Source organism: Leptodactylus fuscus, chromosome 3 (assembly GCF_031893055.1).
Source record: "Leptodactylus fuscus isolate aLepFus1 chromosome 3, aLepFus1.hap2, whole genome shotgun sequence".
Classification (NCBI taxonomy): domain Eukaryota; kingdom Metazoa; phylum Chordata; class Amphibia; order Anura; family Leptodactylidae; genus Leptodactylus; species Leptodactylus fuscus.
The window spans coordinates 65,384,310-65,404,891 of NC_134267.1; the positions used below are offsets into that span (position 1 = coordinate 65,384,310).

General features: G+C 39.8%; 1 protein-coding gene across 1 annotated transcript in view; it reads left to right on the forward strand.

Annotated features, from left to right (window-relative positions):
• BUB1 (BUB1 mitotic checkpoint serine/threonine kinase) overlaps nucleotides 1-20,582 on the forward strand; it is a 51,363-nt gene that overhangs the window by 16,604 nt on the left and 14,177 nt on the right. The window contains exons 10-22 of the mRNA XM_075267734.1: nucleotides 571-929; nucleotides 1,046-1,098; nucleotides 2,604-2,735; nucleotides 9,138-9,254; nucleotides 9,403-9,511; nucleotides 9,632-9,704; nucleotides 11,543-11,723; nucleotides 12,134-12,224; nucleotides 12,334-12,611; nucleotides 15,681-15,827; nucleotides 18,834-18,946; nucleotides 19,057-19,218; nucleotides 19,581-19,738. Coding sequence (XP_075123835.1) covers nucleotides 571-929; nucleotides 1,046-1,098; nucleotides 2,604-2,735; nucleotides 9,138-9,254; nucleotides 9,403-9,511; nucleotides 9,632-9,704; nucleotides 11,543-11,723; nucleotides 12,134-12,224; nucleotides 12,334-12,611; nucleotides 15,681-15,827; nucleotides 18,834-18,946; nucleotides 19,057-19,218; nucleotides 19,581-19,738 — 1,973 coding nt within the window. The remainder of the gene's footprint in view (nucleotides 1-570; nucleotides 930-1,045; nucleotides 1,099-2,603; nucleotides 2,736-9,137; nucleotides 9,255-9,402; nucleotides 9,512-9,631; nucleotides 9,705-11,542; nucleotides 11,724-12,133; nucleotides 12,225-12,333; nucleotides 12,612-15,680; nucleotides 15,828-18,833; nucleotides 18,947-19,056; nucleotides 19,219-19,580; nucleotides 19,739-20,582) is intronic.

The following is a 20,582-nucleotide window of genomic DNA, read 5'->3' on the forward strand; positions in this document are numbered from 1 at the left end:
GTAGAAATCTACAGTACATTCTCACCTGTTTACCTTTTCTCATCTGGTTATATTTTATTTTACTACAAAATATTCACCTTAGAGTTGTCAGGGCCTTTCATTAGATTGATGGTCCAATGATAATCTGATCAAAGTTGTTCAATATTGCCCATAGTGATTACTGATAATCCTGTTGGGGAAATGTAGAAGATTGACAGCAGGAAAAGACCACATGGTCCATCTAGTCTGCCCTCAAACTACTAAAATTGTCTTGGGCAACATTCATATCTGTGCCCCATTCTTAGACTCGAATGAATGCCTATGATCAGAGTTCTTGGAGTGTGGTCATTAAATGCCTATATACCCACTAATACCCCGCTGTGCTGTCTCCACTTTTTACTCAAGGTACTTGGTAAGACTTGAATCTATTGTTTTTTATTGCACAAATGTATCCATAGCCTTTAAGATTTGAAGGCCCATAATGATAAAACAATGTGGCATATTTTGACATTTAATCATTTTAGTATATATGTTGTAAACCTTTATGACTGTATATTTTCATAATATATACTTTTATTTTATCACTTAAAGATGGAGCACGTTCAAGCACATCCTAGCATGATGCCACCATTGGGATTACAAGATCCAAATCTTGTAGTACAAACTGTTTCCAAGTTGCGTCAAGCTCACAGTGAGGTAGCTGTTCCTCCCTTGCCACAAATCTCATCTACTGGAAGTGCCTTGAGTAATGGTCAAATGAGCGCTGCTCCTGTGGAACACCAACTATCAATACTTTCTGCTCCAGTGCAGCATGTCAACTCCATTGTGCAAAGATCTGAACCTGTATCTCAACAAACTACACATGCAGCATTGGCTGACAGCATGTTTACCAAGCCAGCCACACACCTAGAGAGGTCAACATGTGGCATTCCTGATGTGCCAAAACCTTTGTAAGTTCAGCTGGTTATTGAATTAATTTTATATGTAAACTCTGCTTGCCTTGTTTAGAATTGTAATGCTGGATTTTTTTTATATTTTTTTAATTATTTTTTTTTTTTTAACACAGAGGTCCCAATTCCAGTGCTGTAATGGTTAAATTACAACCTAGCATAAGAGAAGGTAAGTTTTGTCTGTTTACTCAACTTTATTCAATTGCACCTCAATTAACCCTTTAAGGATTAGATTGTAGAAGTAGAAGTAGAAGTAGATTGTGCTTGCCGACTGTCCAACCTTCTCAGCTTTCCAAAATTCATAACCGTTATTTTTCTGTCAACATAGTCATATGCAGGTTTATTCTTTCAGCAGCTAGTTGTACTTCAAGGTAGCACCATTTTTAGGTACATGTAATGTTTTCATAAGCTTTTAGCAACGTTCATAGGGGCTCTCGTTTGGGAAAAAAATGGAAATTGCTGTGTTTTCTTTTTTTTTTTTTTTTTTTTTTTGTTATGGAGTTCACCCTGCATTAAAAATGACATGGCTATTACAATTATGGCGATACAGTCTTTATATACAGTACAGTATACAGCCCCCCCATAAACATTGCTAAAAGCTTATGAAAACATTACATGTTGGATGTGTTATTTGAGTGTTCCCTTCTTTTTTTTTTTTTCTTTTTTTTTTTTTTATGTTTTACCACTATACTGAATAAAACACCATATTTGGAAAATAATTTGGTCTGGGTCACTATATGCTTTTAACTTTTCTGTTGATGCACTCCCCAGCCCTCCATCCTCTCTGGATACCAGATAACGGGAATTGTATTGAAGGGGCAGAATTAGAAGGGTTAATGCCCGTTGGGTATCTGCTTTATAGAACAGTGGAGATGCAGCTGCCATTTAAAGACTCCCACATCCGCTGTACTATTACAGTTGATGTCAGGAAGGGGTTAAAGAGGACCTTTCATGGATTTGGGCACATGCAGTGCTATATACCACTGGAAAGCCGATAGTGCGCTGAATTTGTGGTTTTATATATCGCTAGAAAGCAGTCAGTGATCTGAATTCAGCGCACTGTTGGCTTTCCCGATCTTTGCCCCAGGTGAAGAGCTATCGGTGCCGGTACCGTAGCTCTTTACAGTCAGAAGGGCGTTCCTGATAGTCTGTCAGGAACGTCCTTCTGCACAGCAGCGCCTATCGCACTGTACAGTGAGACCCTCCCCTCCTGATAATACTCGTCTATGGACGAGTACTGTGAGCAGAGGGGGGAGGCGTTCCTCCCCGCTCACACAGTACAGGTTATAGGCGCTGCTGTGCAGAAGGACATTCCTGACAGCCTGGCTTTCCAGCGGTATATAACACCGCAAATCCATGAAAGGTCCTCTTTAAAGGAAGGCAAATATCCAAGCAGGACAGTGAGTCAGTAGGCTGAGACTCTCCACTGATAAGGCCTATTCATCTTGACATAATCAACAGCAGAAAGCCAAATCTCTACTTCAGCATTCCGCCAAGGGGACGGAAAATTAACAGGAAACTGAGGATGTCTGCCCTCAAATTCCTCTTTAGGTTTGGCTATGTAAACGGCCCCTTCACATATAACTATTTTATTCTTTTAATTCTGTTTGCCATTATCTTGTTTTATACAGTAGTATATTTTACATAACAGCGTGCTTTTTTTTTTTATAGCAGCTAATGCAATGGGGAACTCATCTGGTTTAGCAAATACATCACATGTCACTCCTAATACATCGCTAGGATATGTGCAAGCAACTCCATCCAAAGTCCTTCCTTCACCCACAGTCAACACAAAAGAAGCACTGGGTAAGAAAATATTGCTGAGATGAATCAAATACAGTTGACTATATTATTATTTTATACTAGCAGGAGAACCCGGCTTCACACGGTTATATTTCATTTTTTGTTTGTGTAGTGGCCCCATAAGAATTGCCCAGTTTTGAACTATTGTAGTGTGTGTGTGTGTGTGTGTGTGTGTGTGTGTGTGTGTGTGTTCGTTCGTTCATGTGTATCTCAGTTGGGATATCCATGAAAAACCTGTGACTGGTTGTTATGGATACCTGGAGTAAAGCTGTGTGAATGTGAACTTGTATAACAGTGTCATCCACTGTGAAGAAAAATGGCTGGGTTGTTATGGAAACCTAGAGTATAGCTCTGATGTGTGATGGTGTGTGCTGAGCTGTGTATCTAATCTTCTGATGTGCGATACTGTGTGCAAAGCTGTTTATCTAATCCCCTGATTTGTGATGGTATATGCTGACGTGTGTATCTAATCTTCTGATGCATGTATCTCAGTTTGGATATCAGTGTTGGATACACCTGGAGTAATTCTGTGTGCATGTGGAGTGACCGTGTGTATGGCAGTTGGAATATGAGTGAAAGACTTGCAGGTTTGTATTGGCTAATGCAGGCTATTGTTTTGGGAATACTGTATCTCAGGAACGGTATGTCTGAGAGAGTTGAGACCCGGTCTAAAACCGTCCTCGGGACCTGATGTATCTGTCTGCCAAATTTGGTGAAGATCTGTCCATTCGTTTGGTCGCACATAGAGGACAGACAAAGAGAAAAACTCATTTTTATATATATGTAAGAGGTTATTCATATTGCTTATAAATGGCAGATAGGCCATTCACATCATGTTTTGATCAACAGTTTAATCGATCAGTTTTGCAGATATAAAAAAACTGATGCGAGAAACAGATGGAAACTAATGAGCATCCGTTTATATAGTCAATGTAAAATAAAACGGATCAGTTACAGAAAAGTAGGACAAACCATACTTTTTGTCCCATAAAAGAATGAACAGAAACTGATCTGTTATTATTTAAGCTTGACTATATGAAAATGGATGGTCATCAGTTTCCATTCACTTCAGATCACATTTTTACATCCGTTTAACAGATGCAAAAACTGCCACAAACGGACGGCCATCCATTTACAGACATCAATTAAATTTTTTTTTTTAAAAAATGTTTTTTGTTTGTTTGTTTTAAAGGCATGTTTCTTCATTTGTGGGGGTTCGTGTTTTTTTTTGCATTCATTGTTTTAATCCGTTAAACAGATGTAAAAGAATGTGAATCTGAATAGAGCCTTAACCCTTTTCTTGCCGAGGACGTAGCTCTAAGTCCTCCCAGAGTAGCGCTTCAGTAGCAGGGGACGTAGCTGATACATCTTCCCTACTAATGCTGATATCTCTGGACTGCCTGAACATATCTTGATGCTTTAAAATTCATTTTACAACTATTCTCCACCTTCAACTCCCTCCTCCGTCCTCCCGCCCCCCCTCCGACATCACTTATCTCAGCTGACGACTTCGCCTCCTACTTTAAAACTAAAATTGACACCATCAGAGACAGCCTCACCCTACTCCCCCGACAATCCTTCCACCCAACTACTCGCTGCTCCCCATCCCTGACCTGTTTCTCCTCCATCACTGATGAAAAACTCTCCTCCCTAATCTCCAAATCCCACCTCACCTCCTGTGCGCTCGACCCGATTCAATCACATCTCATCCCCAAGCTCACTGAAGTTATCACTCCAGCCCTAATCCATCTCTTCAATCTATCTCTAACCAATGGATCCTTCCCCTCAGCCTTCAAACACGCCACTGTCACTCCTATACTTAAGAAACCGTCCCTCGACCCGTCCTCTCCTGCCAACTATCGTCCCATCTCACTGCTCCCGTACGCCTCAAAACTTCTCGAGCAACACGTCCACTCAGAACTCTCCTCCTATCTCTCGTCCAACCTGCTCTTTGACAGACTTCAGTCAGGCTTCAGACCCCGGCACTCCACTGAAACTGCCCTAACAAAAGTCACTAACGACCTGCTAACCGCCAAAGCCAAGCGCCATTACTCTGTCCTCCTCCTCCTCGACCTCTCCTCTGCCTTTGACACAGTTGACCACTCCCTCCTGTTAGAAATTCTCTCATCCCTTGGTATCTCAGACCTGGCCCATTCCTGGATCTCCTCATACCTCTCTGACCGCACATTCAGCGTCTCCCACTCGCACACCACCTCCTCACCACGCCCTCTCTCTGTAGGTGTCCCCCAAGGCTCCGTCCTAGGACCCCTCCTGTTCTCCATCTACACCCTTGGCCTGGGCCAACTCATAAATCTCATGGCTTTCAGTACCATTGCTATGCCGACGACACCCAAATATATATATCTCTGGACCAGACATTACCTCTCTGTTGGCCAGAGTTCCAGATTGTTTAGCGGCCGTAGCCTCCTTCCTCTCCTCCCGCTTTCTCAAACTCAACATGGAGAAAACAGAGTTTATCATCTTCAGCCCATCCTGTATGGCCCCTCCACCTGACCCATCTATCAAAGTTAATGGAACCCCACTTACCCCTGTCCCACAGGCCCGATGCCTTGGGGTAACCCTGGACTCCGACTTATCCTTCAAACCACATATTCAAACCCTCAACACCTCTTGTCGCCTCCAGCTCAAGAACATCCACCGAATCCGCTCCTTCCTCACCCCAGAAACTACCAAGATGCTCGTCCAGGCCCTCATAATCTCCCGCTTAGACTACTGCAACACCCTTCTGCATGGACTCCCGGCAAACACCCTCGCCCCCCTCCAGTCCACCTTAAACTGTGCTGCTCGCTTAATCCACCTCACCCCCCGATCTTCATCGGCTGCTCCCCTCTGCCAGTCCCTCCACTGGTTACCCATAGCCCAGCGAATTGAGTTCAAGCTACTAACGCTAACATACAAAGCCATCCACAACCTGTCCCCTCCATATATCTCTGACCTCATCTCCCGCTACCTGCCCACACGTAACCTCAGATCCTCCAACGACCTCCTACTCCGCTCTGCCCTCATCCGCTCCTCACACAACCGTCTCCAAGACTTCTCCCGTGCATCCCCCATACTCTGGAACTCCTTACCACGACACATAAGACTGACCCCCACAATCACAGGATTCAAGAAGGCCCTGAAGACTCACCTATTCAGGAAGGCCTACAACCTCCAATAACACTATCACCGCACCGCCATCTGTACAGTCTCCCCCTCTCCTTCTGTCTCTACCCCCTTCCCTCATAGATTGTAAGCCCTCGCGGGCAGGGCCCTCTACCCCACTGTGCCAGCCGATCACTGTTAGTATGATATGTACCTGTATATTTTGTGAATTGTATGTAACCCCCAAATGTAAAGCACCATGGAATTAATGGTGCTATATAAATAAATAATAATAATAATTTTAAAGATGAGAATCTCATCTTTAAAAGGAAATCAAGGACTTCTTGATAGATTTTATAGTTTTGGAGCAATTCACTGTTGAAAACGCTATTTGGCATTGAGATCCAACTGCAGATCTCAATTCCCGACTGCATTTCAACAGTGAATCGCTCCAAAACTTTAAGTTCTATCATCAAGCATCAAGTGCTTGGCATCATTTTAAAGACGAGATTCTCCTCTTTAAAATGAATTTTAAAGCATCAAGATATCTTAATGCAGTCTAGAGATGTAGGGCTTTAAAGTGTTCCCCCTGTCTTGGAAGCATTAGTGAACTGTAGCAAAAGGGGAGGGGGGAGGAGCAGCTTGCAGCATGCACAGTGATAATGAATGATCATCATTATCTGTGCTAACCTGTATGTGACACCAGGAGGGGGGTGGCAGGGACTCTTCTGTACCTATTAACCCTTCTCCTGCCAATCAGAGTGCATACTATACTTTGCTCTCTGATTGTCACATACAGGTATAATGTAATTCCCCCCTGAGCTTTACTAGAGGGGTATTCTTATGTAATACCCTCTAAACATAACCAGAAAGTTTATTGGCGCTGTGACCCAGACGTTTACCATTGTCCACGTCACAGTGCCAAAAAAAGTCACACCAAACACTTACACAACATATACACAAAGTCTTGAATAAAGTTTACATTTCACCCAATCCCTGTCCTGTCCATACCTGAGCTTTCTAGAGTAAAATACGCCTCTAGCTATACCTGTTACACACTAAAATAATAGTAATAACGATTATCACTAGAGATGAACGTATAGGTTGCTAAAATTTTTATAGGGGGATGGAAAATCAAATTTTTATGTAAAGTCCTATTTAATTTGCATGCACAAATTGGGATGGCACATTTCTACGGTTTTGGCGTTTCTTTAACACCTGCCCCTGTAAATAGATACATGTGTGGTATGTATGAATTCCTCACATATTGCATTTTTTTGGAAAGTACATTATATTGGCAGAAAGGGATTGCTTGAGTCGCACTTTCATGGCAAATTTGAATTTTTGTGCAATTTTTGCTTGCATTCTCTGTTTGCTGCAAAGTTGAATGAAGGTGGTTGTATATATGAATTATTAAATTGTGTTTTTATATATGGTATGCTGTCTAATATGAAAAAAGTTAGATTTTGGTGTCAGTCACAATTTGGTAAGTGCAGTATAGATTTTTAACATATTAGTGAATAACAGCAACAGGGACTCTTCTGTACCTATTAACCCTTCTCCTGCCAATCAGAATGCATACTATACTTTGCTCTCTGATTGTCACATACAGACATATATACAGACATATAGACATATTTGTCTTTGTTCCTTCTGGTTCTGGTGATTTTCTGAAGATACGTGTGCATGCGGGTGTAGGCCATAGTGATATGAATTAACTCTGCACATGTTGAACTATTATTTTTAGGAGGATTGGTGCATATAATTTTTTGTTTGTGTCGGGGGAAACACCCCTGGATGCACATGCTGTTCCAAATTAAAACAAAATGGTTGCCGAGCTCGAGAACACACGGAATCAGACGCGCTTAGTTTCTGATAATCATAGGTGTTCTAATCTTTATTAAAAATTGTTAGCTTATATAGATGAATTATGGCTATTTGCCAATTTGATACATCACAGAAAAATATGAATGATCATTGTTTAGGGTACAGAATGGGCGTTTACAACTGATAAATACGTGCATAAGCAATTCATGAGTTAACACATGGTTGTCCGTGTCATCCATTTTAGTTTTACAAAAGTATTAGCACAAAACATCAAAATGGATGCTCTCGTCCTTCATCTTTACAATTTGTTTAGACTGATCTAATATCTAATGAACATTCTGTATTTGTTTTTGAGAACCTAAGTAACAGTTATGAGAAACTGAGGAACATTCCAACCTTTTCCTAACTATGATGATAAAGTGCAATTGCAAGTCTCTCACAGCAGCTATTGTGAGCGACAAGTGGTTAGTAAAAGCAAGATGGATTATATAAAGATACGATACACAAATATATATATATATATATATATATATATATATATATATATATATATATATATTATTGTATTTAACCCTTCAGAGTTTGGTTTCCACTTTTAGCAAATAATATACATTTATTTGCATTTTTTTCATAACACATTCACTGTAAATAAAAATTGCATGAAGTGCCTGTTCGTATACACTACCAAGTGGCATTCTGACAATGCTACAGGTGTCTACTTTAAGAAAATATATAGGTATAGGGGGGTGGGGGATGTTTTTTTAATGTTGCAATTTAGGTTTGATTTGTCCATCTCAAAACTATGAAAATTGCTCTGGCTACTGGAGGTGCAAAATTTCCAGAGACCCTTGGCAGTGAAAGGGTTAAAGGGGGATATTAAATATTCAATTAAAATATTCAAGATCTGTAATGAATCCGATTACCTATCCACAATGAGTTATGTTTGCTAGGATCCCTACAGATAGTGATAAGAAGTGTCCCAAGTTTCCTGTTTTGAATGGACCTGCAAAAGATAACCCAAGTGCTGTACTTTGTTTGACAGTCCTATAGACTAAGAATGGAAGAGAATTCCAATGCTAAATTGCAGTTTTGTCCAAAGTGAGGGCTTGGGGTCCCTATTCTCATAATTGGTGGGTGTCTTGTGTATTTGTCATAAGTTTCAATCTTCAGTGGTCCGCAATCTGTACCCCATTTATATACTAGTCTACTGTTAACTGCATGGTGGAACATTTTTAGCTGGAAATTGAACTGCAGAAAACTTACATTTCACCAGATTTTGCCGTGGTAGATTTCCATGGTGGGGTTATATCAGATAATCGCTGAAACATTATTTGGATACAGTAATACAGAAAATGCAGTTAAAAAGTTGCATTTTTTAGAATGGCTTTTGTGAGACCTTATTTGGCTACTGTCCATAGATGTTTCTGTGTACAACAGCTTATAGTCTGTAACATTTAACATTTTTGTCTGCAGGTTTCATAATGGACTTTTTCCAGACTTCCACACTCCATGGAGATGAAGAGGATGACAATCCATTTGAAGCTACTGATCCAAACAAGCCAGATATTGAGTCCTTGTGTCGAAATGACAGTAAGTTGTAGAATAACTCCTTCCCTACTCTGTACCGAAGAATAGGTATTAACTAACCTAAAGCCACTTGTACTGTATTTGAAATGTAGTGCCTTTTCTTCTTCATTTTCCATTTCCTTTAATCTATTTTTTCTTTCTCACCATCTAGACAACAATTCAAATTCCAGTCGAGGTGGTTTCCTAGGTTTGCACAATGCCGCTCCTTCTTTGCCATCTGCATTTTGCATCTTTGAAGATGACACAGCTAAAATGAATGGGTCAGTATTTACTGTATGGTAACACCAATTATTGGTTTGGTGCCTTGTACAGCTTGTCTAGTAGAAATGTAATGTCAGTATTAAAAATATCTAGCATGTCTTTTTTGTCTTACTTTTCAGAGCTATTCAAGGGAAACCAATGGAAGTGAGGAATTTTGGAGAGCATCCTGCACACAAGCTGGCTCTTAAAAATGTGATGCGATTTTCTTTTTCTGTTAATCTAATTGTAATTTTTTCACCTATAGAAATTATTATTTTTTTTTTTGTTTCACTGGAAAAGGCATTCCCAGCATGTTGTTAGGATGTGCGATCATTTTATTCTTTTGGGGATCTGGCCTATGGGACCATCAAAGTCCTAAAAAATGAAGAGGCTACGGCACTGTGGCCTCTTCTCAGCTGTGATGTCACATGGTCTTTTTCCAGTCCATTACTATTCAAATGAATGGAACTCAGCTGCGATACCTAATACTGCTATGCAATGTACAGCATTATGCCTGATATGCAATGTAAGGGGTTCAATGCTTATCTGAGGGCTATGGCCTTCCTATACAGCTGATTAGTTGTGATTCGACTCCCAACAATCTGATATTGAAAACCTATAGTATAAATCATCAATATAAAAATCTGTTGAGTCCAAAATACATCCCAATCCAATATTATTGCTGTGTAGGAGCTTTTAATTGATTGAGTAATGCAGAGATAATAGATTACTTAAAGATACATAAATCAACCTGCACATTAATTTGGGGGTGGGCCTGATTTGCCTACATACAATAGTAAAGCTGGCAGAAGCTGAAAAGGGACTGCTTTGGACTGCACATCCAGAGGGACAGCCTGAGCAGTTGCCTATAGGTAGATCTCTTAATCCAAAAAATCAACAATGTAGAACATGGACAATGGGATCATCATAAGTAAAAAAACAAACAAACAATGATTTATTTGAAAATATTTAAAAAAAATTAATACAACAAAGTACAGAGCCATAAACATATACATATAAGGGGACCAATGCTACCTGTCAAAAAACATTTGTGGTAGTTGAGAATATGTAAGTATGTAACAATGAACCAATCCAGCCGTGGAATATGGTGATAAAAAATAGCCTTTAGCAGAGAGATCAGCATCAGTGAACGCGTGTTCTATCGTGGTATGTACTATCCTTCATGATTTGACTTCATTTACTTTACTTCATTCCAGCATCCACAGTATTTTCTATACTTGTCCTTGTGCAGAGCTAGCTATATTAACCCCTGTATGAAAGCTGTCACTATGACTTCACTACATATAAACACTCACTGATGCTGATCTCTCTGCTAAAGGCTATTTTTTATCACCATACTCCATTGCTGGATTGGTTCATTGTTACATACTTACATATTCTCAACTACCACGTATGTTTTTTGACAGGTAGCATTGGTCCCCTTATATGTATATGTTTATGTCTCTGTACTTTGTTGTATTAATGTTTTTTTAATATTTTCAAATAAATCATTGTTTTTTACTTATGATGATCCCATTGTTCGACATTGTTGATTTTTTGGATTATCATCTAAAACTTTTTTGCCTTTAGTTATATGTTTTCGTTCTAGGTAGATCTGGTAAATAAGGACCTTGCAGGCTGATTTGCATATTCATTAAAAAAAATGACTATTTCTGCATTCCTTCATCAGTTTGTGGTATGTTTCTACTGCTATTAAAGGATCCTACACAGTACTGTTATATTTTGGGAGGCAATTTAGAAATGACATACCCCCCCCCCCCCCCCTTAAGCCCTTCTGTACACAAGCAAATATGGCCCATGGAGTAATGGGAAGAGGAACTAACTGCAGTTTCACTTGAATTTTCAGGTTCTGGGTGACCTCAGGTTGTAATGTTATCAGTTGCAAATTGTCTCTTCAGACATGGGAACTGAGTTGTCTGCAACATAGTTTCAAATATTCTATCATACAAGTTTTGCTTTATCTTTTTCTTTGTTTTTCAGAGAACATAACCTATTTATAATAAAACTCAACATATTTTTTTTCTTTACAGGAGGAGGTTCGGACCACTGAATCACTAGTAGATGATTGCACCGTATGGGCGGCACGCTGTAACAAAACATTGGCACCTAGTCCAAACAGTACAGGAGACTTTGCACTTGCAGCTAGACTTGCATCAACTCCTGCGAACATCAAGCAGCCTGAGCAGTCTTGGAAGATTTTGGAAGACAAAGGTAGTATTGGCATTGCTGTGCTGAAAATGGGGAGCAAAAACTGCAGGATTGTTCATTTTGGCATCTCCAATGATGCTTTAAAATCCCTGTCACCCGAGCTGATATTTCAATGCTTCTGCTGGTGCCAGTTTACATCGCAGCAGGATAGAAGTCTCATACATACTGATCTCACCACTGTGGTCAGTGGATCTATGTATCCCCTTTATAGGTTAACTAAAAATGTATGAATACTTGGCCTTATGTAGACCAATTAAACTAAATATAAATAGCCAGGCTTATAGAAAATAAGAAATAGTATCTGTAACAAAACTTAGCTAAACAATGTATTTTGGTATAACTTTTTGTTATGCTTAAAAAAAATTGCATTAATTGGGAAGAATTTCACCTAAATCTTATATTTCACCTTTTAGAAAATGCAGTAACTGTGGATGATGGCTGCCACATGGGTTTTGACTATTCTGAAGATAAAATTGTACAAGCATCCAAAATAAGGAAACTAAGGTATAAAATATCTGAACATGTATGTGTGTAAATAGTGTACATGAATATGCATATATTGTAAATGTGGGATATGAGGTAACCTATGTTTTGTGTTTTTCTTTCTTGGTAGCCCTATTCAAGAACACAGGCTTGAACAATCTACGATAGCAGTCGGTGTTCCTTCGCCTTCCTCCTGTAGTATGTTTCCTCTGCAGGATGCGGTTGTCCCTGCAGAAGGAGATGAAGTTGAGAGTGCTGGGAAGCGTTTGGCAGCATGCAAGCTCTCAGATACATTACATCACAGCATATTAAATGTGGAAGACCCTTGGGGTATAACAACGCAACCATTCACTGTAGGCGATGATGAGGAGGAGGATGAAGAGCCTGAGCCATCTATTCAAAAAGCAGGTACAGATTTGTGTGCAATAGATCTGTGTTAATAACATATTGCATTATTAAAATTTTCTATAGTACAGATACAAATCCAATCCCTACTCCCCACCCCAACTAAAACATAAACCGTATGCACAGCAATTGTCCATAAAGGATTTTGGCAGATGAACATCACCTTCTATTCACAAGATAACACGTCTACATGTGGCTAAAAACAGGTTCTTTATGACATTAGCATCATGTGAGGAGGGGGAAAAGGGTAGGTGGTTGGGTGGAGTAAAGGAGACTAGATGAGTGAAATGGGGAACCAATGAAACTGCAGAAGCAATAAAAATAAAGAATCCAATACAGAAAACCCACCGATCATGTCACTTACCATTTCATATCCGCCATTGTGATTCATATCGGCCCCTCTGTTTTTTTCTTTCAATGATAGTGTAGAAAAAAGTATTAACCATACAAAAGAGGATATCCCTCCCCCCCCCCCTTAGGCAAAAGGAGAAACATTAGAAAGAACTGCCTTCAGGTTCCATAATTCCATAATGTCCAACCACGACCTTGATCTTCAATGGAATCATGCAAGTGCAAAGTCTAAATCTTCCAAGCAGGCTTCATATTGGAAGAAGGATCTGCCTTAGTCTTTACTATAGACATCGGAGGGGGCAGAAGTTGTTTTCCAGTGGGCCATTATGGATCCCCTGGCTGAATCTGGGATTCTTCCCACTACCCAAACCCACCTTGCTTCTTTTAGGGCCAAGTCTATCTTATTTTTAAATTTAGGAGAAATATCTCAGGGAGTAGAGAAGTATAACAGTAAGCCAGCTTTGAAGTCAACTTGGATATCTCCTCCCAAACACCTTGAATCCTTTCACTGTTCGATAAATATGAAATAAGTCTACAGTGTTGCCACATTCTCTCCAACATTGTGCAGAGTTCAAAAACCTATGTTTCCAATCTTCCATGGGAGCTGCTGCTGGGGGTCATCCTCCCAACATCTCATGTAATTTTACCTTTTGTAGAGATCCAGTAACTTCATGATAGACTAAACAAAGACCACTTTTCTTATATGTCACTGAGGAAATGTATATCTGTGTTTTTGGAAATATTATTTAACCCCTTCCCGACATGCGCCGTAATAGTACGGCACGTGTCGGGTCTGTAACTATGGCGACCGCCCGGGAGCCGGGCGGCCGTCATAGCCGCCGGGTGTCTACTGCTTTAAGCAGTAGACAACCGGCTCTAATGCCTCCGATCGGTCCCGGAGGCGCCATTTTCCCGGTGGCGCATGGGCGCCGCCATTTTGGCAGGGATCGCCGGCTCCTGGAGCATGCTCCAGGGCCGACGTCACGTTGCCATGACAGCCGGGAGCCTTGTTAAAGGCTCCCAGCCGGTCTGCAAATTCTCTCTTTTGCAGGCTGGTGTATACAGCCTGCAAAAGAGATGATGATTTTTTGCAATGCATTAGCATTGTAATGCATTGCATTAGTGATCAGACCCCCTGGGGTTCAACACCCCTGGGGGGTCTAATAAATGCAAAAAAAAAAATAAAAAAAAAAAAAAGTAAAAAAAAATATAAAAAAATATAAAAAGTATTAAAAGTTCAAATCACCCCCCTTTCCCTAGAACACATATAAAAGTAGTTAAAAACTGTGAAACATATACATGTTAGGTATCCCCGCGTCCGAAATTGCCCGCTCTACAAATCTATAAAAATATTTTTCCTGTTCGGTAAACGCCGTAACAGGAAAAATAGTCAAAAGTGCCAAACCGCCGTTTTTTCACTGTTTTAATTCTGATAAAAATTTGAATAAAAAGTGATCAAAGCAATAACATTTCCCGAAAATGGTAGAACTAAAAAGTACACCCGGCCCCGCAAAAAAAGACGCCCTATGCATCCCCGTACACCTATGTATAAAAAAGTTACGGCCGTCGGAATATGGCGACTTTTAGAAAAAAAAATTTTTAACACCGTTTTGGAATTTTTTTCTTAGGGGTCAAAATGTAAATAAAACCATATAAATTTGGTATCCCTGGAACCGTACCGAAACACAGAATATAGGGGACATGTCATTTTGGCTGCACAGTGAACGCCGTAAAACCAAAGCCCGTAAGAAAGTCGCAGAAATGCATTTTTTCTTCAAATCCACCCCATTCTGAATTTTTTTCCTGCTTCCCAGTACATTATATAGAATAATTAATGGTAGCATCATGAAGAAAAAATTGTCCCGCAAAAATTAAGACCTCATATGGCTCTGGGAGCGGAGAAATAAAAAAGTTATGGGGTTTAGAAGGAGGGGAGTCAAAAACGAAAATCAAAAAATGCCATCGGCGGGAAGGGGTTAAACTGGATTTTGACTAGGTTGGACAGGATATGATTTAATCTCCTTTTGGATCGTAAAGTCCTCATAGTTTCCACCACTATGGAAAAGCCAACAGCTACAAGGCTTTAACAAATCTGTTCTATTTTCAGCAGAACAGACCCTCGGAGTGCACACTCAGACATGAAGCCTTAGAGTGCATGCTCATGTAGCTGCAGCTGAATGTAGCCAAATCCCTGTCTGCACGTGGCTTCCAATGATCACACAACCATACAGTACAATTTCTGGTGGCCGCAGGCAGGGTTTTGGAAGCATGTAGCTACCGCTATGTCAGCTGGATCCTTTATTGCTCATATTCAGGCTCACCATCCCCTATTACACAAACTAGTCAAATTTATTCCTCATCGTATTCATGTTCACTGTTCCTCCCTCACATCTCACCCCACACATCATAAGGCTCATCATACTTCATTTTACCTCCCCTCCCCATGGTTTCCTGTTCTACCATTATTACACCCCTGTCCCCACAGCTCACTTTTCCTTCATTTTACATATCCTTCCTTTCTTTAGTCCCCATTCCGCTATGAGGCACTGGTCTTTCCTGAGGTACTTGGCAGACATCTGATGAATATACAGAATGGTTCTACTTGGTGCTGTCCCCATTAGGATGGGGCAGTTTAACAAAATCCTCACACATGGATATTCAATAAACTGATATTTTTATTCAAATTGCTTTAATAATTATGTTTTTTTTCTCTTTCTATAGTGCAAGTAATAGTTGAGAACGCCTGGGATGACAACCTTATCGCTAATTTATTGTCTCAGTTGCCAAAACCTCTTATCTCCATGAACAACTACCATCAATGGGATGCAAATATCCCATCCTTTAAATTGAAAACCGAAGCAAAACTAGGTAAGATACATTTGTAGTTTATAACTTGGATTCAAATCATCTGTGTTCCATATAATTGCAAACCTATTACAGCCATTGACAATTAGTAATTGTCTTAAAATGCCATTTTTTACGGGAAAGTTCCAACCATGCCGTTGGAATCAGATTCTTATGTGACAGAGGATTGTTCACATTTGCAACTTTTGCATAAAAGAGGAATGGCGAAAGCCATTGATGGTGCAAATTTGTCTGGGTTAAAAAATTAAAAAAAGAGTTTGTGGGGACAATGGTATATTGATATTTTAAAGCCATAGAAAACAAGTTTTAGTCCCTGTTGGAACTGACACCCCCATATAGTTGTTCAGAAATTGTATACCCTGTTTCCCCCGAAAATAAGACAGTGTCTTATATTAAATTATCTTCTGAAATATATGACCTGTCTTATTTTTGGGGGATGTCTTATGGAGTGGCTGGAGCGGAGGACAATCGGCAGTCATGCCGGCATGACTGCCGGTTGTAGGTGGTGCAAGAGGTGGTGGTGGGGAGGGAGGTATGCTAGTTACCTTCCCCATCTTCATAGCAGCGCTGGTGCTGCTGTTGGTCACGGTGGTGGAAGTGGTTGGCGGGGCTTAGCAGAGATTAGCGAGGCTTCCGGCGGTTGTGCCGGAGAGCCTCACTTAGTGGGCATTGCAGCCGGCTGAACGCTGTGCTCCGTGTGCACAGGAAAGCTGGCTGCCTCCTCTGCTGTGATACCACTGTTCCGGCTGCTGTGGGATGAGCTGGGAGAGTGGACTCCCCGCAGCATACGATGCTTTCCCAGCTCATCTTACAGCAGCAGGAACAGTGGTATCACAGCAGAGGCAGCAGCCGGCATACCTGTGCACATGGAACATTGTGCACAGTTTTCTGCCGGCTGCAGTGTTTTTTGGGATGTCTTATTTTCGGGGGGTGCCTTATATTCGGCAATTTAACAAAACCTCCCCCATGCCTTACTTTTGGGGGATGTCTTATTTTCGGGGAAACAGGGTATGTATTTAGGATGTGTGTTTCCATTGCCCATTTAAAGGGGTTTTCCCATCTCACAGTTAGGGTCAGTTCACACGTGAAAACCGCCTAGCTTATTTGTGCGAGGTAAAAAACCTCGAGGAGTTTTTTTGACGCTGTTTTTTGCATTCCACGCGGTTTTTGACGAGGTTTTTGACGCAGTTTTCGCTAGCGGTTTTCGCTAGGGTTTTTTTTTCCTATATGTGCTATAGAAACTGCAGGCGAAAACCGCGCGGTTTTTTGCAAAAAACCGCGCGGTTTTGTGTGCAAAAAACCGCGCGGTTTTTTACCACGCGGTTTTCGCCTCCCATTCACTTCTATGCAATTCTTCAGGCGTTTTCCGCCTGAAGAAAGGTCATGTCCCTTCTTCAGGCGGAAAACGCTAGGAGGAAAAAAAAAGCTAGTGGTCTACATAGACCACCATGTTAAAGGAGAGGTTTTTGAAGCGAATTCCGCTGTCAAAAACCTCCCCTTTGCCCACGTGTGAACTAGCCCTTAGGCCTGCTGTTTACTCTTTTCTCACTTCCTGTATTTCTCCCTCATCCACCAGCTTGCTGAATGCAGTTTGCTGAACATGACACTAACATATTATAATACTTATGAAGATCAGATAATATGCACATGCTTGTAGATAACTCAGTGTTATCTGTGTGTTTACATATAGGGATAACTGCAAACTGCAATTAGATGAACTGATTGTCCTGCAGGCAGAGCTGTAGATAATAGTAAGAGCAGTGAGTGATGTCATTTGTCCTATCACACAGGTCTGTGGTTATGGAAACGCTGTGTAAACAATGGGAGGAATAAGTTCACATAGCAGGAAAACAAAGCAGCATTTCTAAAGCAATATATTGAGGAAAAGTCTTCAATTTACATAAGCTACCAGTATAGATCAGATCCTTGAGATCTGAATACCTCTTTAAGCTCTTGTACTGAGTTAGTGTAACATACCACTGTGTTTTACATACTAGACCATTAGAAGATACCCATTGTGTTATCCCATACCGTTATTGGTTCTAATCTTTAGTTACTTGAGACTAGGAAATGGACATTACTGCTAAATTGTAATTTGAATTAATGTACATAAATGGCATGTTACAAATGCAAAATATATATATATATATATATATATATATATATATATATATAGCTGTTTATGTGAAAAGGGCCCACACTGTCGATATGGAGTTCTTGGTATCATTGTAACGGTTATGGTGTAACATTGTCTAGTCTCAACAAGTCTCAACAAATTTGTAAACTTGACATATTTTTAAATAAAATTTTTGCATAAAACAAAATTGTGATTTTTTTTTTTTTTTACCCAAATATGTTTTGGACTATTTTCTCTATAATTAGTATTGACGATCTGGGCCCTTTTCACGTAAACAGCCACATATATATATATATATATATATATATATATATATATATATATATATATATGTATATATATATATATATGTATTATACACACACACACTTTATTTATTTTTCTTTAAACTGCCCCATATTGATGTAGGGCTATTACCAACAAGTATCTACTTACTCAGTCCAAGGGTTGTAAGGAAAAATGTAGTTGTAGCATGGTGATGTATAAGCTTCTACATAACCAAGAAAAAAAAACTTTGTATAGTAATGTATTAAAGGGGTTCTTGGGATAAGGTAAATTATCCTCTATCTTATGGACAGAAGATAAAGAGGTTATTCCATGAAAATAATTTGTCTGTCCCTTTTGCCCACGTTATACAAATTGATTAGAAAATGCCTTTATTTGTAAAACTCTTTAATGATAAGCCTGGCTTTGATATAAGTTATATTGCTGCATGTAGCTGGTATGAAAGCAGTTTTACAATTGGCTACTCTTTATGCTTATCATTGGTATCCATGTATGTGGACTGTGGCATCCTGCTAAGAGAGTACTAAAGAGGTCTGACCAAGATAGTATGCCATGATTTGTAATAAAATCTGATTTTTATATTTCAGGCACACAATCATTTTATATTGATCATTTAATTGGAGAAGGTGCTTTTGCGCTTGTGTATCAAGCATCCATACTGGATATCCCCACACACAGTGATCAGAAAGTCATTCTGAAGGTACTTGTAGGAATCGCTATTTTTGTTGTTGTGTGATAAATAAGAAGAGACACTTGTTACCTTGTGTGACATTGTTCAATACAGACTTTAAACAGTCTTCATCTACACAGGTTCAGAAGCCAGCAAAGCCATGGGAGTTTTACATTGGAACTCAGATTACTCAACGAATGAAGCCAGAGTTACGGCATCTCTACATCAGGTTCCATTCTGCTCACATATTCAAGAATGGGAGTGTGCTGGAGGGAGACCTGTACAGTTGTGGGTCACTCCTGGTAAGTTATAACAGAAAACTATTCTACTAAATATAGTATTACAATGAAATATTCTATAAAAAAATCTATTTATTGCTCAATCTTAACCTCTGGCGTGCAGGTACCAAGGCACATTGTTCTAGCGGCTTTATACAAGCCATTTTATTTGTAGCACTATACTGTTTATTGGAAAAAGAGGCGTTGGGTGGCTGATAAATTTAGAATCATATTGTTGCATTGCTGTACCTTTTAGGATTCATGACCAAAACGTTAGTTCAATTTTTTTAAAGCTCCAAATAAATTAGAAAATACTCAATCCTGTTGCCCATAGTATTTAAGCTTCGTTTAGAAAGCTCACAGTATTCTTGTTGGTTTTTTTTTAGAATGCAATCAATTTGTACAAGAAATTGACTGAAAAAGTGATGCCAGTGCCACTAGTTATGTATTTTGCCATCAACATCCTATACATGGTTGAGCAACTTCATAACATTGGAATCATCCATGGTGACATCAAACCTGACAATTTTGCTCTGGGAGAAAAGTAAGTGCTTATTAAGATTTCCATTCCAGCTTTTTTTTTTTTTTTTTTTTTTTTTTGTAGCTAAACTGCTTTACAGGGGATTTTTGGCTAACCAGGCTCTGTGACATTGACATGACAGCCAGATACCTCTCACCCTACTGTAGAACCACTTTTTAAACAGAACGATTGCAAGAGAGGCCTCCACAGTAGAACCTATTCCTGAAGATACCCCAATACGCTGTGTTAGAGAAATGTGTGCGTACAACATGTATATAAAACAATATAACTGTGCCCTGCTGCATTTCTCCATCAGGGGACTGTACCATGACCAGAGACAAATACTGTATATACTCAAGTATAAGCCGAATTTTTCAGCACAATTTTTGTGCTGAAAAAGCCCCCCTCGGCTTATACTCGGGTCAAATAAAAAATGTATTTTATTTTTTTTTGGGAGGGGGGGGTCTATGACCAGCCGCAATAGTAATGTATAGAATCTCCCATAAAATAGTGGGGGGAAAAAAAAGCTTTAAAAAAAATACCATAAAAAAAATAAAGTAAATAAAAGTTCTAAATCACTCCATTCCCTAGAATACATATAAAAGTAGAAAATGACTGTGAAACACATACACATTAGGTATCTCTGTGTCTGAAAGTGCCCGGTCTACTGAATATAGGGTATCTGCAGTGCTCCTCTTCCGTCAGGAAGGGGGTTAATAGGAGCACTGCAGATACCCTATATTCAGCCAGGCTGAATTCCAAGTGGGGGAAAAAAAAAAGCAGTCCTCAAGCTCAGGGAAGGGGCAGACAGACAACCAAAACACCCCCTCCCCTTCCCCAGCACCCAGCATCTACTGCACCCAAAAAC